This window comes from Agelaius phoeniceus, chromosome Z (genome assembly GCF_051311805.1).
Source record: "Agelaius phoeniceus isolate bAgePho1 chromosome Z, bAgePho1.hap1, whole genome shotgun sequence".
Taxonomy (NCBI): domain Eukaryota; kingdom Metazoa; phylum Chordata; class Aves; order Passeriformes; family Icteridae; genus Agelaius; species Agelaius phoeniceus.
Window position 1 is genome coordinate 21,909,923 of NC_135303.1, and position 24,869 is coordinate 21,934,791.

Consider the following 24,869-nt stretch of genomic DNA (forward strand, 5'->3'; position numbering starts at 1 on the left):
GATGCAAAGATGCAATGCTTATTTTAGTGTTCTGTGGTGCATCTCCTGCGAGTGTTTGTTCAAGAAATATTTGAAGTATAAAGTCGCATTATATAAATAATGCAAGCTGACAAATTCTTTTTAAATTACCTTAATGTCAGTGTTTTTAAAATCTTTACTTCCACTGTTACAGATGACAAAGATGTACAAAACCATTGTGCATGTAGAAACTGTGGGTAATTTTCTTTTGTTGAAATTGTCCTCTCTTTCTGCTGAATAAATCTTTTTATTCTGACTGAGTTTCCCTCTTCCAGTTGGATGAGGAATATGCTGTTGTGCTCAGTGGCTACAGTGAAATGTCAGGCAAGCTGGGGAATGCCACAAGGGTAAATATAACCATTTTGAAGAATGATGATCCACATGGTGTCATTCAGTTTCTACCTGATGAACTATCAGTAACAATAAAGGAAAGTAAAGGAGAAATCATCTATGCTGGTAATTCTTTTTATTAGAGTAACTGCTTTCTCTGCTGTCTGCTCCTGCAAGGCTACTTTTCCCCACTTCACCTTTGTAGGACAATGCCTGACTCAGGAGTTTCCAGGGGGGTACAGTATGATGATCAGTGGAGATTAGTATGGAGGAGGATGGGCCTTGAAAGCTATTATCAAGGGATCAATCCAGTTAAAATATAGCTTGAGAATATACCAGACAGGAGGGACAGAGAATTTATTTACTTGCAAGGAACAGCCTGGTGGTAGTAGTACTGCTTGGTGAGCATGAGGTGCTATGTGAAAGAAGAATGAGCTAAATTTTCATATGTGTGATTTCAATTTATCTATCTCTATTGTACCAATAGAGTTGATACAAGTCTTTACTGCTGTAATGGTCTATTATTATGTGGCTTTTTGTGTAGGGCACTTGGCGTATTAGTTTTGCAATTGGACTAACTTACTGTTTCCTTTCCTTTTTCTTTATTTCAGCTTTACTGACCTTTTTCATTTTGAGTTGTTTTTCTGGAGATGCACACTGACTGTACATGTTTACGTTTTACAGCCTCTTACAGACTTGTAAGAAACCAAGGAAACTATGGCAGTGTTAGTGTGTCCTGGATTGTTGACCCAGCATGTACCAATGACATCTATCCAGAACAAGGGACTATATTCTTTGATAATCTGGAGTTTTCAAAAAATATCACAATTTACTCTCTACCAGATGAGGTAATAATATTTAAAAACATACTTAGTAATGTGTTTTTGTGTAAATATATGGAGCGAAGAGGAAGTGCTGAAACATTGAAATTACGAAGTATCTATTTTTTAAGAAACTTGATTTTTTTGAGAAAAATCAAAATACTTGGATAAAAGTGATTTTACTTAAGTAAATAATAAGAGAATTTGAGACATTGTGCATATCTGTAAACCAAAAAGTTAGAATCTTTCAGTAGTCATGTGCTTGAATTATAATACTAAGTAAACCACTTGTTTTGACAGCAAGAATCCTAATCTAATATTTTAATGCTGATGTATTTGAAGTAAGATAAGAAAGAATGATAATAATTAGTAATAAAGGAATAAATAAATAAACATAGCTGTAAAAATAAGTTACATCAGCATCAGGAAACTGCAGGATAACTTTTGGATTATCTATATAATAGTAAAGATGAGGGGTTTTATTTGCAAAGATTTTTGAGTGATGATTATTTTTGTGTGAGTGTATGAACTGTCATTTTTCTTCCTTCTTAGCACACTTGTGAATCAAGAAATAAACAGCAACATGCAGGAACCCTGTTTTGTTAACCTCCTCAGCTGTTCCTTTTAATTTCTTCATTGTTTCATGTGCAACAAATTAATTTCTTAATACTTTGTCATTCAGGTACCTGAAGAGATGGAGGTATTCATAATCAGATTATTCAATGCCACTGGTGGAGCAAGACTGGGCAATATAACCAGTGCATTTTTACAAATTACAAGGAATGATGATCCCATTTATTTTGCAGGTTAGGTATTACTGTTTTTAAATTTTGAATTCATATTCTACCCCATACAGATCTTATCCAAAGACCAGGTTATTGAAAAATCTTAATCCTAGTGGAGCTAGTGTTATATGACATACTTTTTTTGTTTTTGTTGTATTGCATTTGCTTTTTTTTTTTTGTACTTAAGAATTTTTTCTCATTTTATGTCATTATTCTTTTTGATGGCTCTTGGATTCGTTAGGTAGCTAAGGACAACAATATTCTCTTCTACCTGCAAGTTTTTCCCTTCTTTAACTGCACGCGCCTTCTCTTTCCTCTTATGGGGGATTAGGTGAATAAGCTGCATGCAAGAAGCTTAGGCTTGAACTTGAATTTGTTGCTTGTATCCTTTCAGAACCTCTGACAGTGAGCATTACAGAAGGGAGTGTTGCAAACTTTACAGTCCTAAGGAATGGATCTGCTAATACTGTTGTCGCTGTTCAGTACATTACTGTTAATGGGGATGCAACAGCTGAAGAGGGAGACTTTGTTCCCAGTGAAAAGGAGAGTTTAATTCTGTTCAATGTTGGAGAAAGAGAGCAGACTTTATCTGTGTATATTAATGATGATGACACCCCTGAAACTGATGAAGTCTTTTATATCTTCCTTTTGAATTCAACAGGTAAAAGCAATGATTTAATATATATTTAGTAACTCTCCTTTTCTTTTTTCTCTATTTTTTACCAGCTCGTTCTTATCATAAAGCAATGTATAAATGCCAGGCATTATATGAATAAGGTTTGCATCAACATTTCTATAAAAATTCTGTACAGTGTGTTTGGATTTTGATCTTGAATTGTTTAATCGGAAACAAAAATTAAACTATAAAGCTGAAACTGTCCTGCAAAGATAACTTGAGTTGGAATCTCTTTCTAAATGCTCCAAATGCTCCAAATTAGATGGGGTTTTAACTCATCAGTAAGAAAATATAAGTTAAATAAATAGGTAATTTTTCTCAATTATCTGAGTATAAGGTAGTTCCTGTTTCCCGTGTTTCCCGAGGCCAGCTATAATTCAGTCTGATACCCAGCTCTCTTAGAGAACATCAGCTTCCTGGAAATTACTGGACAAAGCCATACTTCTCCCGTCTTAAATTTTCTCTTCAGTGCTCTCTTTCTACTCGACTAACTTTGTTCAGGATCTGTTGGTATCTTATTTTACCATTCTATTGAAAACATGTGATGACTTTCCTCCTTTCACATATTTCTGCCAGAATGGGCAAAAACCAGAATATTCCTAGATGAATTCCTGAAAGGGAAAAAAAAAAAGAAATTATTATTTTTCTTTTTATCATCTGATCATCTGTTGTATATATTGGTCTTGATCATCTCATCCCTTTTGAAAATTTTATTGGACTGTTATACCTCTGAGAAAATACAAACAGAGGTATATGAAGTTAAAACGGGTTGTTCACTTTGGAATAAAAACAAGTCTAGTGCTTTTGAAAAGGGAAAAAACTAGGATGGAGATGAAAACATAATGTACCTTTGTGGACATAAAGAAGTGTTGAAATGTCCCTACTCTGCTAATATACACAAAGAAATACTACTAATTTCCTTACTTTACTGGTATCTTATATTTTTTTCCTTTCAGATAGGCTGTGATATGGGTATGACTAATCTCTTAAAGTGCAATATTTCTGCTGAAGGTCTAAAGGAGAGCTAGGATCTCTGAATACATGTCTTTTTCTTCTGACCTGACCAATTGACCAAACATGAAGTACTGCCTCTCATACAATCCTTTCTTCTCAGGATTGCATCATCTCTAGTCATGTCACATTTTTTTTTTCAAATCTACATTCTTGATCCTTGCCTCAGATACTATTTGCAATTTTTTACTCTGATTTGTCTGTTAGTGAATATTTCAAATATTAGTTTGCACTGTTTTATCACTGCTTGTTTCTTTCTTTGCATGAAAGCTGTTGGTGTGAGAAGAAAATACATTCAATTTTAGAGTTAGCTCCATTTCTGATTCCAGTTTTGATAAAATTAATCACCCTCTTTTTAGGGGATACTGTTATCTTTAATGCTGGAGTGGCTACAGTTATTATCAAAGCAAATGATGATCCTAATGGAATTTTCTCCTTAGAACCTCTAGAGAAGCCAGTGGAAGAAGGAAAAAGTAATTTTTTTTTGTGAGTAACTTTTAAATAATATTGTTGCCCCTTTTTGGAATACATGTATGTATATCTTGATGTGTGTGTTATTTTATGGATAGTACTTTGATCTAGTCTTATTTTTTTCATTGCTAAAATTTATTAGAAAAATAGCTTCACCAAATTTTGGATTAAATTATTTGCAGACATATTGAGGATCAACAAAACATCGAACATCAACTCTTATATTATCAAGTAGACTGTGCATATTAAAATGAGTACAGAATTCCTGTTAAAATGTAAACAATTATGATTGCAGCACAGGGGGCTTTTTTATATCACAAATAAGATTACAGCAAAGGGGGTTTTGTTATACTTTCATGAGAGTGTGTATTCAGAAGCATCAAAATGAATGAGCCAAATATAATCTGCACCAATAGAGAAGTAAAAAGATCTTTTCAAAATACAGCTAAATACAGCTATGTGGTTGTTAATTTCTTCTTGCATCCCCCTTTGAAATATTACCCTACAAAAAACCTATTTTACTCTATTCTTTCTGTTATTTGTTTTTCTTCTATCTGTAAATTGCAGATAGGAGCTGTTCTCAAAGTCCAGATGTGCCTTTCTTCTAGGCTGAATATATTTTTCCCTAGTCTGGCCTGTAGCTGCTAGGATGTATTCAGGAAAGGGAAAGATTAAGAAATTAAGTTTCATGTCATCTGACCTTTTTATGTTCTTAAAGTGAGAATGTGGTTATAAATTGACAAAAATACTGATTTTCAATGAGAAAATTTTAGACAGGGTATAAAGAAACAAAGGTTCACAATAAATCTGATAGGGTGCGCAGTTTAAGAAGAGGCTTTTTCACAATTGTTTAATTATCTTCTATATATTTTTATTTGATTTGATTGTTTGTTTAAGGCCTTGAAGTAGATGCCTATGACTGTGAGTTAAATTTTTATGTGTGTGTTGCACATCTAAAAAATTTAAATCTTTGTTAAAAGAGTATATTAAATATATATTCTGTGGTTGGTTTTGTTATGCTGCCCCTTAGAGATTTTTTAGTCCTTAATAATTTTTATTTTTAAATCGATGGTGTGAAGGGTGATGATTTGAACTAAACACATTTGTATACAGGTGCTTTATAGAAGCACATAATTCCAAGGTTACCAACATCTTACCTTGCTTAGTCCTTATTGATAAAATATATTTACTAGGAGACTGTCTCTTCCATACCCCCAAAAGGATTTGACTTTTGTTTAGTACTTAAGAAAAGGGTCAGACTAGTTTATAAACCAATCAGTGAGAACACCTGTGGCAACACTGAGCTTTTAAGAGAGTAACTGGAGTTACTGCAACAGTGCTGCAGTGCTACACCACAGGAATAGAACGCCCTGCTTAATAACAACAAAAGAAAACTTTGGAAGTGGTAAAAACCTATTGTGTTTCTGTTCCTAGACCACTTTACTGAATTGATTTTTCAGACTTGTACAATAATGCTTTGCTTTTTTTTGCTTTTTGCAAAACAGAAATGCTCTTTTTATATGCAAAAAATTTGTTAATAAAGGAACTTCTTTATGTTCAGTTCAGTTCTTCAGTTTTTACTTATAATACCTTTTGGATATTAGTGAAATTATGTTACCAGATAGCTATGCAAACAAATAAAAGCTTTTTTTTATATTTATTCAATTCTTAATATGGAATAATCAAGTTCATTAAGGACCTACTATATAACTGAAATTAAATAACAATACAAAAAAGGTTAAGGCACCTTAATGGTTAAAGGAAAAAAATACTTGTAGGTAAATGCCTTCTCTTTCTTCTCTAAGAGTGGCCAATTAACACAATTGTTAATGTTAATTTGCTGAATTATAGATTAATTTTTTTATTAAAAAATAGAAGTGCAAGAGGAACTGATATTCATCTAAACAGTGCTATTTTGCATATACCTTCATTGATTACTTTCTTTCTAAGACATCTGTGGTATACCTTGATGAAGAGTTATATTGTGAAATTGCAGGCCCTCTAAGAGGATTGTTTTATTGTTCATGGTTCTGTTTGTTATTTTTGCTTATTTAGGACAATGCATACTATATTCCACAGTAAGGATGATTAGTCTATGTTTTCCATTGTTAATGGAGAATGCTGATGCATACCTGCCAGGACATTGACTCTTTCTGTGTCTCTGAATAGGATTTTGAGACATAGAGGACACTTTGGGAATGTCTCATTAACCTGGCAGCTGTTTCATAATGACTCTACACTGAAGCCAGGAGAAGAGTTCAATGAAACATATGGGACTGTGTACTTCATGGATGGTGAAGGATCAAAGCAGATAGTGCTCCATGCTGTTTCAGATAAAATTCCTGAATTCAATGAATTTTACATTTTAAAATTGGTGAACATTTCAGGTACTCTCTTCCATATTCCTTTCCTATCTGGTAGAAAATTATTATATTTAATCAATTAAAAAGAAAACAATCCTGCAAAGAGCTTTGCCTTGATGCCTATGTCATCCTATACTTTTCTGATGACATTTTATGTTTCGTTTTTCATTTTTTCTTTAATTTAGCTATATGAACACAGTTTTGGAATCAGACCTTTAAAAAGGATGCCTTTTAGTGATTTCAGAGGTGTAGAGCTTTGTGTAGAGCTGACAAAATGAAGGTATAAAAGGTTATGCGTATCTACTATAATGGAGATTGGCTGGTTTGTTTGCTTTTTTCTAGAAATTTCTCTAAAATACAAATAGTTACCACTTCATATCACTTAAATTACAACCACTACAGGCCTGCTACTGAGTAGAGTTCCAAATCTGCTGGACTCCTTCCACCTCAGTACTATTTATGGTCTTCTGTGCCGAGATACAACTGAAAATATGTTGACATTTCTGTAAGTGAAATCCGTATGCATGTACAGAAGATTTCCTACTTAGTGGTGCATGGAGGCTCTACAGTCATACCATGATCTTCTTACTGTGGAGAAGTAGGTGGCTAATGGCAGGACTTAGGAGTAATTTTAACACACAACTAGTTACTGATTTTGCAGGGTAATCTCTGTTTATTTGGAGGCAATGAACCAAATGTTGTCATTTCATATTTGTGTAAACCTTGGAGTACAATGAGAAATGAATTTGACTCCATGTGTTTCAAATGAAACAAAAGCAACCTATTTCATTACTAATTCAGGAGATCTGAGCTAATCTTGTTTTAACTGAAAGACATTTATATTCTGCAATTGAAAAATAACATGGCTTGTTTTCTATGAAAATGTTCTCGATAGTGTTTTAAAACCAGTACAGTTAATTTATCTTAATCCTAAATTTGGAGAATTTTTTAAGAGTTCAGAGATACTTTAAAGAAGATTTAGGCCTATTTAAAAGGTATTTTGTTTAAACATTTTAAAATACTTAGTAACTTTTTTCAGACCAGTAACTTTTACTCTTAATTTCCATTATATAGGTGGGTCTCCTGGTCCTGGTGGGCAGTTGTCTGACACAAGCCTTGCTGTAACTGTGATGATCCCTTTCAATGATGACCCTTTTGGAGTCTTCGTTATAGATCCAGAGAGTCAGGACAGAGAGATAGTAGAAGATGTTCTTTCTGAAGATGATCTTTCCTATATTACAGACTTCACCATCTGGAGACGTCAAGGCACTTTTGGTGCTGTCCGTTTAGGTTGGGAAATACTGTCCAGTACGTTTCAAGCTGGATTACCATCAATGGTGGACTTCTTGTTGCTGGGATCATTTCCAAGTACAGTGCAATCTCAGCCGCACATGAGACGCCATCACAGTGGAACAGATGCTTTGTATTTCAGTGGAAAAAAGGATGCATTTGGAATTATTGGTCTGGAATACCCATATGATGGAAATACTGCAGTAACTAATTTTACATTTTCAGCATGGCTAATTCCTAATGTCAATACTGATGGTTATATAGTTGAAAAGGATGATGGCAATGGGACCTTATATTATGGCGTGAAAATCCAAACAAATGATTCTCATGTCTCTGTAGTGCTTCATTATACAGCATTAGGATCCTATATGACATACATAGCCAAAGCAACAGTCCTGAAATATCTTGATGAAAGTACTTGGGTTCACATTCTGATTACTCTGGATGAAAGTATAATTGAATTTTACATGGATGGAATTCCAGTTCTAGGAGGAGTTAAGAGCCTTAAAGGAGAAGCAATTGCTGATGGTGAGGCAATAGGTTGTATTATTGTTCTTCATATGTAAAGTTCTGCAAAATATGGAAGAGTCTAGCTCCTTGAAAGATGTATGCAAGATTCAGAAATTATTATATCTGATTAGTTAAAAGCAATTCATAGAAAATTCTAGGGATTTTCAAAAACCATATAAATGGAAGTAAGAGCTGGGAAATTTTCAAAAAACATCAGAACTGTAAGGGAGCTTGAATGTCAATAATTTAAAAATAATAGTTAATAATTATATTTCCACATGTAGGCTTATAGATATATAGCTATACATATAGTTATATATATTTACAGTTAAGATTTTGATTAGATTTACAGTATTGTGGCTAAGAAAGAATTTTTTCTCTTGATTTCTGAAACAAAATACAATAATGTTTTTGATTCTAGTTGTGTTATTATATTACAGCTAAACCACGACTTTTTTAAGCGATGGAATTTTCAGGGTTTAGATTTACTTATGCATGTATTTACATGATATATGAAAATTTTGCCCATCTGTTCAATGATGTTCCAAATAACATTAGCATATGTACTTCAGTTCCTCTAACTTGATATTTCCAGATGTGACTTAGTCATACATAACCATTATGGACTTTTACACTCAACTAGCATAGCAATGAGCATCACAATAATTCCTTTACCAAGTCAGGTATTGTATGGTAGGGATATGTTTATGTTTACTCTTTCTTTTGCATTTCCTCACTCTTCCATGTGCTTCTTTTTCATAGTAGTAATCTCCTTCTTTTCATTTCTTTCTCTCCCCATCAGTTTTACAGGTTTTCTTTCATGGGGATAGGCAGTGTATGATTATCAAATTTTTGAGTACAGGCTCCTCTGTAATCAAAGAAGGAAAATTTAATAACATGCAGTGATGTTAAATGCATATACATCTACATGAATATATGTGCACAAACATAAAGCTCTGTCTGGATATACTAGAAATATATGCTGAGGTTTTTAATCTCTCACCATTTAATGTTAGATACAGTGGGTGCTGTAGCCTGGATTTTTTCACCATCCTCTGCTTTGTGTCTTGGGACCATTAGCAGTTGTGGTTGCTTGTTTCTAGAAGTGACACTCAGTGGCACATTTCCTTACAAAATCAAAAACCAGCTGAAGAGATATGTTCTCTGTGTTTTAGAGTGACAGGAGTATGAGCTATCAGCTTAGTTTATTTGTGAAAAAGAGAACTGTCATCCTTTGATTTGCTGAATAGAATAATTTTCTGGAGAGAAAGAAATGTTAAAGCGGTTGCAAAAAGTGCTTGGAACTGGGTCTACATTTCTTAAGCCTCTCTTCCAGTGCATAAGGGTATAAGCATGTCCTGTGTAGCTAATACTCTGATCATCAGAATGGATTCTGTGTCATAGCAGAGGACACATTAAATATAGAAAGATAAAATGGGTAAAGCAAGTGTTCAGAAAAACAAAATTGAGATAGGCTGCAGCTGGCTGTGAAATTTTTTAATGGAAAGAGAGACGTTTCTAAGATTCATTAAGATAAGGGATGATGACAATGTGCAGATAGAATTAGTAGGATGAAAAACATGAACCATCTAGGAAGGAATTATTTGACCTGAAATGATCTACCTGTAACACTGAGATGAGGCTTCAGGAGCCTCCCAGTCTACATTTCAAGATAATTGTGATTATTAACCCAGGGACAATCAACAATTTAGCACAGATTATTAAATAATTACATATATTAGTTATTTTGAACCCAATAACATGAGAAAAATTCTAATTTTCTTCTCAGGTCCAGGAATAGTGAGAATTGGAGCAGGAATCAATGGCAACAGCAGGTACACAGGTTTAATGCAGGATGTAAGGCTTTATGAGAGAAAACTGACACAAGCAGAGATCTATGAACTCCATGCAACTCCTGCAAAGAGTGATGTACACCCTGTCTCTGGGTATTTGGAATATCGGCAAGGAGAAACCAATAAATCATTCATTGTGTCTGCAAAGGATGACAAAGAGGAAGAAGGAGAGGAGTTATTCATCCTAAAGCTCATTTCTGTGTGTGGTGGAGCTCGAATTTCAGAAGAAAACACAACAGCAAGATTAAGAATACAGAAAAGTGATAATGCTAATGGTTTATTTGGCTTCACTGGACCATGTATTCCTGAGGTAAGATGCTCATAAGAAAAGCTACAGGAGGTCAAACTAATGGCAAGGCTAACTAACCTTTGAAGGGCCTTGATTCTACATTTTTAGTTTCTGTAGTCAAGCAAAGTTTTCTAGAATTTGGAATTGTGTAAGTTCTGTTCATACAGCCTCAGTCACTCTAGCATTTCCGATATTACTTTTTTTTAATCCCCTCCAAATTATTTTTATTAAGAAAATGTATCTTATTACACAAACTGAAAACTAAGGCTTAAAATTTCGTAGAACAGTTTTTTTCCTCTACTTCTGAGACTGTAACCTGATGTCATCTTGGAGGGAGTTCATTTTCTTCTTAGTATCTGGTACAGTTCTGTGTTTTGGATTCAGGATGAGAATAATGTTGATATCACAAGGATGGTTTGGCTGTTGCTAAATACTGCTTCACCTGAGTTGAAGACTTCTGTGTCATGCTCAGCTAGTGAGGAGCTTCACAAAAAGATGGGAGGGAGCATGTTCAGGACAGCTGACCTGAATTGTCCAAATGAACATTCCATATTACAGAATGTCATGTGCAGCATATAAACTGGGGGAGTTACCTGGAATGCAGTTGGTCATTGTTTGGAAATGGACTGGGTTTTGGTCAGCATGTGGTGAGCGATTGTGCTGTGCAGGAATTGCTTCTCCTGAGTTCTGTTCCAGTCTCTTCCTCCCTTAAATTAAATCATTATCATTTTCATCATCATATTTGATATTAATTCACTTAATATTGGCTGGAAGTTACTGTTTTTAAACATTAAATATGCAGGTGACCATCATATATGCAGTATATAAACTTGAATCTTTTTTTGAGGGGATTGAAATAATTGTAATTAATTTTTTAGTTTTTTAATCATTATGAGGGAGAAGACATGACACCCATTTCTATTGTTATTAGATTATTTTGGGAAACAAATTCATAACGCTTTCAAATCTGGGAGCTCTTATGACCTCTTAAGTTCATCCTTTCTATCTGAAGTCCTTATGATGTGTTTGAAGGCAACCGTCTTGCCTGACTGATGATAGTATTCGGTTCGGTTCAGTTTGTTTTCCAGGTGCCTACTATCTGCTACCATAATGGATTCCTTCAGTTTCCAATGCCACTGATAATTCTGTGATGTCACAGATCAGCAATCAACCGTGACACAAAATTAAAAATTTATGTGGCATGTTAATTGTTTAGCCTTTATCTTATAGCATTGTTTATCAGTAGTTTAATTTCCTTATGTCTGTATCTGTCCACTGAGCAGCTGAAGGTATATTCAGTATTTGCACTGTGCTATACAGCAGCTCTGAAATTTACCTAATGCTTAAGATAGCTTTATTCATTCTGATAACTTTCAACTAAAATGATTTTCTATTTTAGTTTGATGATCATAAATTTTTTAATACACTTCACCAGTATCAATACCTGATTTGTTCCAAATATGTGAAATTTTTGCTGCTAAGGGCATGTACTTTATGAAGACAGAATTGCAAAGAGTACTGTAGCACAAAAAGTTATTCCGTTTTTTCCTGAATCATAATAGTATAGTTTAATTTAAATGTATCTATTTTTTTCCATAGTGGTTTTAGTGAGGGAAAGGAGGAATCCAAATCTTTCTTTAAATTAAAATTAAAATAGCTGACATTAATATAAAACAGTATAGTCTTTTGCTTTTGATATACACATTTCAAACATTGATTCTGTTTTTGTGTCCAAAAGAAACAACAGGGTACAGTTACTGGCTGACCTCAGGGAGATGCTAGAAGCTATTGCAATTTCCATTAAGATTGTTCTGACCACCATCAACATCAGTTTCAGCTTCCTGTCACTCCAGAAGTGCTGCAAGTAACATGACAGCATAAAGAATTCTGAACATTTGAATAGCATTAGAGAATTCAAACTTTTATATTTGTTCCTTTGATTTACTTTGATCATAACAAATATGTCAATTTCTTGCTTTCTTCCAGGCTGCTGATGAGGGTTCCACTATATCCTGTGTTGTGGAGCGAACAAGGGGCGCCCTAGACTATGTGTATATAAATTACATTATCTCACAGGTTGATTCCAGGGGCATTAATTACTCCCTTAGCGATTTTTCTAACAGCAGTGGCACTATCACATTCCTTCCTTGGCAGAGATCAGAGGTAAACCCTACCTTCCTATTAAATATTAATTCTGTCCTTTGCAAACCTGCTGGAAAACACCTTCTGAGGATGCTTGACAGGTTTTCATACTAAAGAGTCTTTTCTTCACATGGCTTTTTTTACATTTTGCAGGGTTTTTTCATCTTTGACATCTAACAAGTGATAGGATAGACGCCTATATATCTGTGTGCATCTCAGTTCAGGCATTACTGTGCATGCATGAATGCTTAAATGCAAATAATTGCACATAAAATATGTTTACATATATGTATATATTAGATATATGTACACCCATATATATATATATATATATTTCAAGTTTAGGTGGTCCTGGGTTGAATAGTGGAGCCAGTGACTTCTGAAATTGGAATATAATCAGATTTTGCATCTGAGTTGTGGAGATCAGTTTTATCTTCACAACAATTAAATAGACAGCAGTCAAATTCACTGCTGTAATCAAATGTCTTGCAACTGTTAGAATGTTAGCCATCTTCTATTAAATATTAAGCCCCGAATGTTTCAGGGTTGTGTCCTGCCTGGCTTCGTCCGGCCTCGCTGCTGGACCAAAGGCGGCAGCTGTTGCGTTTTTTCACCCCAGAGATGCCTTTGGCTGGCTGGGTGCTGCAGCTGGATGCTCAGAACAAGTCCAGGCAAAATAGGAACTCAGTTTACCTTTGGTAGAAAAGGTTCAGACGAGATGAAGGTGAAGAGAAAAGGAGCGGGTTCTGCCGTGTAGCTTAGATCCAGAGTTTATTGTAGCATGGTAGACCTCTGAATGTGGTATCAGCTCCAGCCAGACAGGCAGAGACACGGCAGAGACCCTGACCACGTGGTCTCGTGTCCTTTAAGGCCCGGGGACAGGGGGAGGGGACGGACAGGTGAGGGCCAACCAGGTGTGAGCAGGGGAAGGCTCAGGGGATGTGGACGCTGGGACAAACCAATGAGCCCAGGCCTGGGGGGCATCTGCCAATCACACGACGCCTTGCTGGAAGGTGCCAGGCAGGAGGGCACAGGGGGAGGGGGAAAGGTTGGCATGCTTGAGGGGGATGGGATAGGTGAGACAGGAAATGGTGACCCACTGCAACAATAAGAATATTGATAAGAATCTGTCTCTTTTGATTAATGTATTTCTGTGAATTTGATCCCAACCCACAGCATGGGAATTTCACATTTATTTGAAAAAGAGGTGTGGGACCACAATACTATAGGAAGTTCATATGTGTTTTTTATTGGTGTTTGTTAAATAGAAAGGGTGGATTGATAGTAGAAAATACTGTCTTTAATTTTCCTTCTGTCATTCTGTTGAAGTCAGTAGGGACTGAGTGAAACCTACAGACATAATTTGAAATGATCCCAGTGACTCAGAGCTGTGGATTTGGTCCCAGTTAAACAATGTAACTGATTACAGCTTGGCAAAAACTTGTGATTTTGGAAAATATTATGCTCCTGGCAGTTTATTAGCTTTAATTCTCTACTGAAATGTATTACTGCATTACATACAGTAATTTAAAGTTAAATTTGCCAAGCTTTTCCAGTCTGGCAGCATGTATGAGGCCTGACTTCATAAAGAAGTAGAAAAGACCTGGTGAGCCCTCTTGCTCCATTGCTATGTGGTCCAATATATGGTCTACATATAGGGAACCTAATGGTCATGGCCCTAAGAAACAGACTGGGAGCAGTTGCTCAACAGGTGAAAAATCTTAAAGAGAATTTCCATTGACATTTTTAAACTACTCATTCCCATGGCTCTACAACAGCTTCCTAAATTTTTTCTCCTATATATTTGTCAAATCGCAATATATAGGAAGCTGGAATCATCTGAGATTAATATTATAGTTTATGCAGAGCAGATTATGTTACATGATAGGATGATCTGTAACCTCAAGTGTCAGGTGGCATTAAAAGCTCACTTCACTTGCTCTCTAAATTAGATTAATTGCTGTAAAGTCTCTGACAGCTTGGTAAAGATGTTTTTGGAATTGGAATTCTAAACTTATCATAAGGTTAAATAATTTGGAGGGCAATAGTGTCCTCTACATTTCTTTCTGAACTCAGAGCAGATACAGCTGATTGACTAAAAATTTAATTGTTCAAAAGGGTCATAAAAATCTTAAGGGATGTATGTTACATACTTTGATTTCTCCATTATTTTGTCCTTCTCTAGGTCTTAAATTTGCATGTTATTGATGATGACATTCCGGAGCTAAATGAATATTTCCGTGTGACATTGGTCTCTGCAGTGTCTGGAGATGGAAAACGAGGTTCAACTCCTACCAGTGGAGCAAGTATAGATCCAGAAAAGGAAACTACTGATATCAGCATTAAAGCCAGTGACCATCCATATGGTAACAATGTTGAAGATGATACAGTCTTATTGCAGATTTATATATACTTCTAGCTCAAGAGGTAAAAAATTTGCCTAGCCTAGATAGATGAGGAAGCAATGTCAAGTAATACACTTTATCTAACTTGAGATTAATTCATAATTTTTATACAAGAATGAAAGTCAAATTACTTACTCTTGAAAATACTACAAAAAGGGATTAAAGCTGCCCCAACCAAACATGGGATCATCCCCATTTGCAAGAAAACCACATTGCGTATTGTTAATTTTATGGTCATTTTTGTGAAATGAGAATTTGTGAAATGAGGATTTGTACCAGAGGGGGAGACATTTAAACATGCCTATTGTTATACCAATAAGTACCCAATAGTATGACATTTGAGTTCTTTTGGGAAGCATTGAATTCATTCTTGGGAAATGGTTTTTTTAAGACGAACATGAATATCAGTGAGAGTGAGAATGGTACATAGTACATTCCTGGAAATAGCATGATTGAATCCTAAAGGCATCTTAATATGTTTAAAATTTCATAAACATTAAATATAGATATTATAAATATTTCTGGTTAAATTTTTATTATTATAATTTGAATTTTATATGAGAAGCCATGTAAATTATAATTTTTGTCTTTCAGGTCTACTGCAGTTCTCAGTGGGGCCACCTCCTCAGCCCGGTGATGACATGATTGTGCCAGCCTCTGCTGTGCCCCATATCACTGTTAAAGAAGAAGTTGGACACGTCAGATTATTGGTAGTTCGTGCACAAGGGCTTCTTGGAACAGTTCTTATAGAATACAGGACAATGCCACTTACAGCTTTCAGTCCTAAAGATTATCAGGTACGGCCATTGCCAAGGTGTGTAATTATTTTAGAATTTAATTAAAGCTATTTGTCCTGGAAATAGCCATCAGTTTGAATATTTTAGCTCTGCTGTGATTCTTTTCACAGAAACAGTTTGTTTTATTATGGTGTTGTGATAGATGCATAATACTATACAAATATAACCCATAGTGTCCATTTTGCCTCCTTTCCGTGCAGCATGTTGTGTTTCCTAAGAAAAGCTCCTGGGTTTGATTTTTATATCCTTAAGAAAATTGTGAGTTCAGGAAGAATGGATATTTCCTATTGTTTCTAAGTGTATCAGACTTTATATGACCATACAAGTGCATATGCAGGTGAAGATAATATTAGTCCTTACTAGGACTTGTACATATTCAACAACATAGCTTATAAGTACATTTTCTTCTCTGTCTGCTCTTTGTGCAGAAAAATGTAGATAAATGAAGGTGCTTATAATTCAATGAATTTAGATTGGTATTTCCTATAACAAAGTCTCAGCAGATTTTTTAAAGGTAAAGTGAAGAAAAGTAGATGTTTTGATAAAGAGAAAAAGAATTGAGGTTTTATTTCTTTTTTCATTTGGATGAGAACCCTAAACTTGAACAAAACTCTGATGACCTGTCCTATTTCAGGCTGTTTGGGGCTCAATGGAATTTCAGCCTGGAGAAAGATACAAGTACATTACTGTTAACATCACGGACAATTCTATTCCTGAACTAGAAAAAACTTTTAAAGTGGAGCTGTTGAACTCAGAGGGAGGAGGTAAGGCACATATATCAACCCACTGGTTGTATTTTTGTGATCTTTATTTATCCCTTAAAATCTAACCTTGTGAACTATTTCCACATTATTTCTAAACACTCACCCTCCAGAAAGCAGTGATTCTTTTTCTGAAAAAACTGTCCTTCATATGTTTTGTTGATCACTGCTGTAAACAATCAGATCTCAAAAGTATATTATTGCCATACATTCAAAGGCAATTGCTGCTTTTAAAATTACATAATTCCATAGTTGATAGAAGGAAATAAAGTAATGTAAAAAATTTTTTTTTTTTTCAAGTTTTCAGTATTTAAGGTTTAACAGCCAAAGGTGTGCTTTTTATCTACCACTTAAATGAAACTGGAGAAATTGCAATAAACTGGTTTATAGCTTATTCAAATAGATTATAGCCTTAGAAAATTGTGGGTTTTGAGATGCCTGCAGAGTTTAGCTGAGTTGGAGAGCTAGCTAGAAGCTAGTGTAAATCTTGCTGTGAGACATTAGTCTTAGAACTGTTGGAAAGCATCAGTGCTCCTGCCATGTAAAATCAATTTTGCTTTACAGAATTTTTTGATTTACAGAATAAATTTCCATTGCAAAAAGTTTTTAAGGGAGATTCCTCCTGGTTGGAGGAAAAGAAATAATTAAAAATATTGAGAGCCATAAAGTGCCTTTTTAACTGATATTTTTCTAATCAATTCAGAATTGCAAGTGTGATGCCATCTAGAAAGTTAGATCATATTAACATGAATGTCTGTGCTGCAATGTGGCATGATGGTGTTATGCTAAGATTCTTTTGATAAAAGTTTGAGTTTTCATGCCTGTGGAATTTTTGGTCAAGTAGTTGTTTCAGTTAAGCAAACTTTTCTCTTTCACTTTTTTTGGTTAGAAAACTTAGAGCTAACTTTGGTAATTTACTAGATGCAGATACTTCCTCAGCATAATTTTTTGGAGCTTTCCAACACCACTGCAAGCACAAAACTTGGAATAAAGGCTCCATCAGTTAAGCTGCCAAATTTTTTCGACTTTCTGGCACAAGTTTTTGATTTGTGAGAAAATATTAGAGTAAGAGGATTTCATAGGGTGGAGCCACTTCTTCCCTCTCCTTCCTGCCCCATTTCTAATTTCTCCAATAGGATTGAGAAAGAGGGAACACAGAAAGAAAGGTAAAAAAAAAGATAAAGTTACATGTGTTTTCCTTCCTTCTGACTTCCTTTTATGATTCCAGTGCGATAAATTAAACAAGAGGTAGCATATTCAATATTTTTTCTGGCTTTTAGGAGAAATTCATTTTGAAAATTGACACTTTCCTAAAATACACCTGTCTTTTTGTGTTATCCAGAAATGTGTGAGTTACTTTCTGCTTTCCCTTTATTTATAAATGTATATATGTGTATGTATCTGTATGTCTGTCATCTTAAAGTTTCTGAGCTCTTTAGAAATGATGGAAGTGGTAGTGGTGATGGGAACATGGATTTCTTCTTTTCAACTGTCCCTCAACATGGTAAGCTTTTTTGATTAATCCTGTATTTTAAGTGTAATAGATATCATAAATTATTATGCTTGATGCAACTTCCTTTACATGCAGTTAGAGATTATTAATCTAGATTTCACTTAAAATTTTACAAAAAAAAATTCTTTTCCATTTTAAATTAGGTGTAATTTCATTAGTAGTCAGTGTATTATGTAAAGCAGAGTACAACAGGCTCATATATAATCAAAACTATGTTGTTGTAAAATACAATATAGCAATTTCAGAATTAAAGCTTATAAAATTATCTTTGTCTGAGCATTGTCAAATTTTCCCGGGAGGAAAAGCAAAGGTACTTTTAAAATTGAAGGCAATTTTAGAACTACCTTTGATAATATATGATATAATATTCTATGTATAATTTACCCTTCATGGCAAAAATAATCTTAAAATATAGTAAGTTGTGTTAGATTTTTTAATGAAATAATTTCACCTTTTTCCTCTTTCCTTTCTTCATGTTTCTATTTATGTCATGATATGGATAAAACAATGATAATTAATATTGATTAAAAAATTCCAAATTAAGAAATAACATCAAATATATAGGAAAACCCTATGCATATAGGACTTCAAATGAAAACCTGAAAAATGTAAAAATGTTATATGAGCGCCCAAATGCCAGTAGAGTAACATTTTTTCTTTTTTTTTTTAATTTTTTTCTTATCTTTTCTTTTTTTTCTTTTTTTCTTTTCTTTTTCTTTTTTCTTTTTTTTTGTTTTTTGACATTCTGTTTCCCTTTTACTTGTTTCCAGGAATAGTTTCCTTTAGTGCGAGACTCTTTTTTTCTCTCTGAGCAGTAAGTTATGTCAACCATGACAATATCTTTAGAAGCAGGATTTACTTGACTTGGTGGGGTTTTTTTGGTCATAGTTTTTTTTCATTTCAGCTTATGTCAGGATGAGATCTGCATTCATCTTGTCTTTCCTCTTATACTGTGGTTTATAGTATAACTCCTCACTGTCCTAAATACTACTCCATTTTCATTCATTAAACCTGTAATTTTATTTTCATTCCTCCCTTAAAATAATACTTTTTTTTATTGCATAGTTCTTCAGAAGGACTGAGAGGACTGCCTTATTGAAAGTCAGCTCCTTTTACGTACAGGGGATTATCATGCGTTTTAAAAAGAAAAAAACAAAGATAAACAGCACAAATACTTCATACTCTCTTTTGTATTTTTGTAGCATATTTCTTCAGCTGCTTTATTTCATGTAAGAAAACATAAGAGATAAAAATAACCCTTTTTGGAACTCTCATTTAACAGCTAGCTTGGGAATTGCATCCCACATCCTCGTGACTATTGAGGCTTCTGATGATGCTCATGGTGTGTTTGAGTTCAGTGCTGAGTCCATTTCAGTGAATGGAACTGAGCCTGAAGATGGAGATAGCAATGTTGTGCTGCAGGTTAGGAAGCTTTGAGTCTCATATTGCTGCATTGTACTCTTCTGTCTGTTTTTACTGGTGTTCTCTGATATTTTTGTCATTAGTTTGTGGGGTTTAGAACAACTTTTTCATGAATATTTGTTTTTCCAGTCATGCAGTGTTTGCTAATGTATATTATTCAGCTTGAAACTAAAATAATAATAATATCCAAAAACTTAAAATCTTCTACCTACTTAGAATCAAGGGACTACTGTCTTAAAATAAGTGTTGATAATACAAGTTCTCCAGAGCTGAGATAATAAAAATGACATGCCTTTAAAACACAGACATATCTTTTATTCATCATGCTATTGTGTTTGCTTAATTACATTTCACGCTTCTATGTTTCTTTCTCATAGAACAAAAATATGCACATCTTTATATGTTTTTCTTAGGTTGTGAGAAGTCATGGGACCTTATCTCAGGTGACATTGCATTGGATCATAATCGGCGATCTCACCAACGACCTGGTCTCTACGTATGGGAATGTAACATTTGATGTTGGCCAAGTGAGAGCAAATATTACATTACAGGTTTCTCCTGATGATGTTCCTGAATTGGATAAGATGTTTCCAGTCTTGATCATCAATGTGTCCCTTGGTCGTCTTGGATATCATACTAATGCAACAGTAACTATTTTAGCAAATGATGATCCATATGGAGTCTTCATCTTTTCTGAGCAAAACAGACCAATAAAAATTGAGGAAGAAACAAAAAATGTCTCTCTGACAGTTGTAAGATGCGGTGGTCTCCTTGGTACAGTAATGGTGAAATACAGAACTATTGGTGATGAAGAAAAGTTGCCTTTTCTTCCACCTGATGTTGTCAGAGCAATAGAGGGAAAAGACTATATACCCGTTACAGGTTATGTGATCTTTGCAACCAATGAAAGTGAGGCCACAATATCCTTGCCTATTTTGGATGATGATGATCCTGAGAGGTCAGAATCTGTTTTTGTGGAGCTAAGCAGTGTTGTTTTGATCAAGAAAGTTCAGGATCGGCCAAGTAAGTGTCTTACATAAAACCTACAATTTAACTATGAAGGTCAGTATTTATATATAACAGGAGAAACTGCAGCAAGACAGACGAACTCCAATGAACGTCTGCCAAACTGTATACTTAAGATATCTCTTAGTTACCTGACTTGTGCCTGTTATTTCCTTTGGCACACTATTTTATTGAAAAAGTATGAGTATTTCTTTATCCGTTTTGCATTTCTTATGCAAAGTGTTTCAGGCTAAATATGTTAAGATATTTGTTTATGTACTAATACATATTTATTTAGCATTGTTTCTGGAAGTTCAGTAGTAGGAAATAGATAAGCTAGTTTTTTAAATTAAACTACAAAAAAGTCTTGTTTTAATAAAGTGACCTGCTGCTTTCTTAGTGTTAACAATGTTTACTTAGTTTCTCATTCAGATAAATTCGGGTCATTACAGCCTGAGTGTGCTTACTGCCATTTGCGCTTCAGAGCTTCTTGGCATGTCTAATTGCTGCCCTTGCTCACAGATTAAGGGGTACCTTCAAATATAATTCCATTTGGAGTTAAAATCTTACTTATATTTCATCATATCAAAAGTAAAACTGAAATTATTGTGAACTGTATTGCTCTTATTATTAGTCTTCTGGTTAAATAATTAAATAAATTCACAGTACTTCATCTTTTCAAAAAATTATGCCTTGTATGCTCCACAGCATAGTAGAATAATGTTCAGATTTTCTGCCAGAACATAATTTAGACACATGTATTTTGATGTGGTTTGTAGTTATGCTTTGTCCAATTCCAAAAAAGATAATTTTCATGAAAACTAGAGACCGCTAATTTTACATGTGTGCCTATGAACTCTATAGCCATGAATAGTAATCATTTCAGTTACCACTCACTAAGTTTTCTTTATATTTCAGTTAAAAATTCTCCTCGACTTGGTTTAGTGGGTGAGACAATAGCTCATGTGATTATTGATGCCAATGATGATGCTTTTGGAACACTTCAGCTTTCAGCTTCAGCTGTGCGAGTTGCTGAAAACTATGTTGGACCAATCATTAATGTGACCAGAACTGGGGGAATATTTTCAGATGTTTCTGTGAAATTTAAAGCTATGCCAATAACTGCAACAGCTGGTAAGAAAGCAGAATAGCAGAACTATGCAGCCTTTGTTAAAACTGAAACAAGCAAGTGTGTAATGAATGATCTGTTGTATAACAAGAATGAAATATAAGGCATTGACTGTGCTTAGCAAATATGAATCTAAGACGTAGGGGAAAGTTTATGCATTATCACTAGAGAACTTAAAAGTCAAATGAAGGAAGGAATTGGGGTGTTGGTTTACTTAGTTTGTTTACTTAGCACACCACCACTTAAACACCCCCTTTCCCCACACCTCCCAAAATGCTATAGTAGTATATGTAAAAACAATTTAGTCCCATGTATATATTTAAACATGTATATATTTAATAAGCTTAGTGGAGCTTATCGGAGAAGAAGTGACAGCTGGGGACTTAGCTGTAAAATAAATATGGAAAAATCTATCAAAACCCAAGGACTTCTGAAAATGGAACATAAACTTCTCCAGTTGGTCCCTGCTATACAGAAGGTACATAAGGAAAGGAGAAAAATTATGAAGTCTCTAGGATTGCTTAGACGGTTATAAATTGCATGCACTATATTTCAGCTATGTCCAAACTGATTAGGTGAGTGATACATGCTCTGAGAACTTTTAATTTCATTTTTATGTAACAGTGTTACAAATGTGTAACTAGATTTATATCAGAGTAAGCTTTCAATTAGTTTCCGAAGCAGAGCTGTGATCTAGTGTATCACAGATATTCCTCTAGACACTTGAGACAAGTTTGCCTAAAATGAAGTCAGCACATAAAAGGTGCGCATTACTGAAATCTGCTTTGACAAGATGCTTCTGTTTCACTTTTATCTCTTGGAAAGCGGGACAGGAATTATAAATCAGATCGAAACATATTGGTAGTGTGACCTTGTAAACAACAGACAATAATGGACCTTTTGTAACTACCTCTTGGTCCAACAGTTCAGAATCTCTCTCTCTTTTTGGTCAGCTAAGTTTTATTTTGATCCAACCAGACATCTAAAAGGCAACAGGACATAAGTAAATAAATAAAAATAAATAAATAAATAATTGTTTTGGGTCTAAAGATAAAGGAACAGACACTATAAAACACAGAGTAGTGCATGTATAAGCAAAGAGAAAATGGGTATTTATGATAATGTTCACCACACTGAACCATAAAGCATTGATATTATCTGTGTTTTATTATTTTTGATTTTTTCATCTACAAATCTAGGTGAGGACTACAGTGTAGCTTCATCAGATGTTGTCTTACTAGAAGGGGAAACAAGTAAAGCTGTGCCAATTTATATAATTAATGATATCAATCCCGAACTTGAGGAGTCATTTTATGTTCAGCTGCTGAACCAAACAACAGGAGGAGCCTTGCTTGGATCTTTGACGAGGGCAGTCATAACTATTGAGGCTTCTGATGACCCATTTGGATCCTTTGGTAAAGGAGTACATATTTTCTTTCTTTCTTCCGTTAACATTTTTTTTTCTGGGGGTTTGTGGGGGAGCTGCAACTTGGCAGCTGAATAAAAACATTCAGAAGTTGAAATGTGGGTATAGAGAGTAAAGGAAAAGATAAGATGAACTGAATTAAAATATGTAATAAAAGGAGTAATGGGGCTTTATTATAACAGAAGCATTGAGCCTCTTGGAGGCTCTGATTGTTGGCACCAAGCAGTAAAACAAGAGGCAACAGGCAGAAACTGATGCCCAGGAAGTTCACCTGAACATGAGGCAGACCTTCTTTACTGCGAAGGTAGTGGTGCACTGGAACAGGTTGCCCAGAGAGGTTGTGGAATCTCCTTTAGTGGAAACATCTAAGAAATGTCTGGACACATTCCTGTGCTGTGTGCTCTGGGATGACCCTTCTTGAGCAGGGAGCTTGAATTGGATGATCTACAGTGGTCCCTTCCAACATGACCCGTTCTGTGATTCTAAAAAACAGCGATTTCTACTTAACATATTCCATGTTAAATAGTTATAATTTATTTCTTTAATAAGTGACATGAAATCTGGTAAAGAGTTTCTTTGCTGGGAATAACTATGAAGTTATATTCTAAGACCTTAGAAATAGTTCATATTTAGCCTCAAACAATAGATGTATTGGAATAGACTTTTTGGATGAGGGCTTAATTTTCATTCTAATTTTCTGTGCAGATAAAAACATAAGTATTGAAAGTCTGCTTTTAGGTTTAAACATGATTAAAAGGGATTTACCTGTGCAAGTAAATAAAATAAAACTCTGTACTTCAGAAACGGATATATTTACTTTCAATTTTATTGTTAATGCACTACATTTCCCTATGGTGTATGTCAGTTTTTCAGAATACTGAATTCACTGTGGAGGAGCCTGAATTTGGATCAGTAACCATAAATCTGCCAATAATCCGCAATGCTGGGACACTGGGTAACGTTACTGTTCAATGGGCTGCTACCATTAATGGGCATCCTGCTGATGAGGACTTGCAAGTTGCCATGGGTAATATTACTTTTGCCCCTGGGGAAGCCATTCAGATGTTGCTGTTGGAAATCCTGGCTGATGATGTTCCAGAAGTAGAAGAAGTAAGTAGAGCAGTTATGTCTCTCTTGAAGAGTATTAGAGTTTTAACTTGTGTAAGAAATGTGTGCAGATCAAAGCAAGAAATGTTATGGCAGGAAGCTGCAACAAGTTAAGATTATATTTTGCTTGTGATAATTTTTAGAAGTGGCAAAAATTATTTAGCTGCATTATTTTTTTCTTCTTCTTTTTCTTTTTGAGATCATCCATATTGAATTAATTCAGGCCTCCAACGGTGGTGCTATCGGATTAGATGGCATGGCAAATATTGTTATACCTGCCAATGATAATCCTTATGGCACAGTTTTCTTTCATCAATCCTCATATGAAATTCAGGAGCCACTAGAAAGAAATTTACTTGCAAATATATCAGTCAGGAGAAGGTCTGTATAATATTGGCTGATTTTGAATCTCTTTTTTGTTGTAGTTGTTGCTGTTGTTTTGGTTTGGTTTGTTTTTTGTTGAGTATTTTTCTGCAATAATTTTAAATGTCACACCCTTGTATAGGTATCAATTTCTTGTTCTGCCAGTTTTTATTTCAGATACATTGATTTTGAACTAGATGTCTGCTTGTTAGAAATGTATATAAAGTACAAATGTAATAAATGTGTAGTGTAAACACAGTGTACACTATGTACTTGAAGTTTTATTTTGCCTATTAAATTGACAAACTATTTAAAGCTGCAAACCTGCCTGTTCCTGTGATGTGAACTGGAGGACAAAATGGATCAAATGTTGTGTGATGGA

General features: G+C 34.6%; 1 protein-coding gene across 11 annotated transcripts in view; it reads left to right on the top strand.

Moving 5' to 3' along the window:
- ADGRV1 (adhesion G protein-coupled receptor V1) overlaps positions 1-24,869 on the top strand; it is a 282,393-nt gene that overhangs the window by 42,994 nt on the left and 214,530 nt on the right. For 10 of the 11 annotated variants that reach the window (XR_013180133.1, XM_077172043.1, XM_077172048.1 and 7 more), the window contains 19 exons: positions 294-474; positions 1,033-1,196; positions 1,852-1,975; positions 2,349-2,615; positions 4,001-4,127; positions 6,282-6,499; positions 7,550-8,293; positions 10,065-10,438; positions 12,404-12,580; positions 14,745-14,925; positions 15,559-15,761; positions 16,396-16,525; positions 17,946-18,026; positions 19,318-19,457; positions 19,871-20,480; positions 21,381-21,596; positions 22,791-23,006; positions 23,883-24,127; positions 24,324-24,505. Coding sequence is in view for 10 of the 11 variants with exons in the window: in XM_077172043.1 (XP_077028158.1) it covers positions 294-474; positions 1,033-1,196; positions 1,852-1,975; positions 2,349-2,615; positions 4,001-4,127; positions 6,282-6,499; positions 7,550-8,293; positions 10,065-10,438; positions 12,404-12,580; positions 14,745-14,925; positions 15,559-15,761; positions 16,396-16,525; positions 17,946-18,026; positions 19,318-19,457; positions 19,871-20,480; positions 21,381-21,596; positions 22,791-23,006; positions 23,883-24,127; positions 24,324-24,505 (4,580 nt within the window). In the remaining variant the exon portion in view is untranslated. Of the gene's footprint in view, positions 1-293; positions 475-1,032; positions 1,197-1,851; positions 1,976-2,348; positions 2,616-4,000; positions 4,128-6,281; positions 6,500-6,702; positions 6,981-7,549; positions 8,294-10,064; positions 10,439-12,403; positions 12,581-14,744; positions 14,926-15,558; positions 15,762-16,395; positions 16,526-17,945; positions 18,027-19,317; positions 19,458-19,870; positions 20,481-21,380; positions 21,597-22,790; positions 23,007-23,882; positions 24,128-24,323; positions 24,506-24,869 lie in introns of those variants that run through there. The other variant, XM_077172052.1, reaches the window with a different exon arrangement.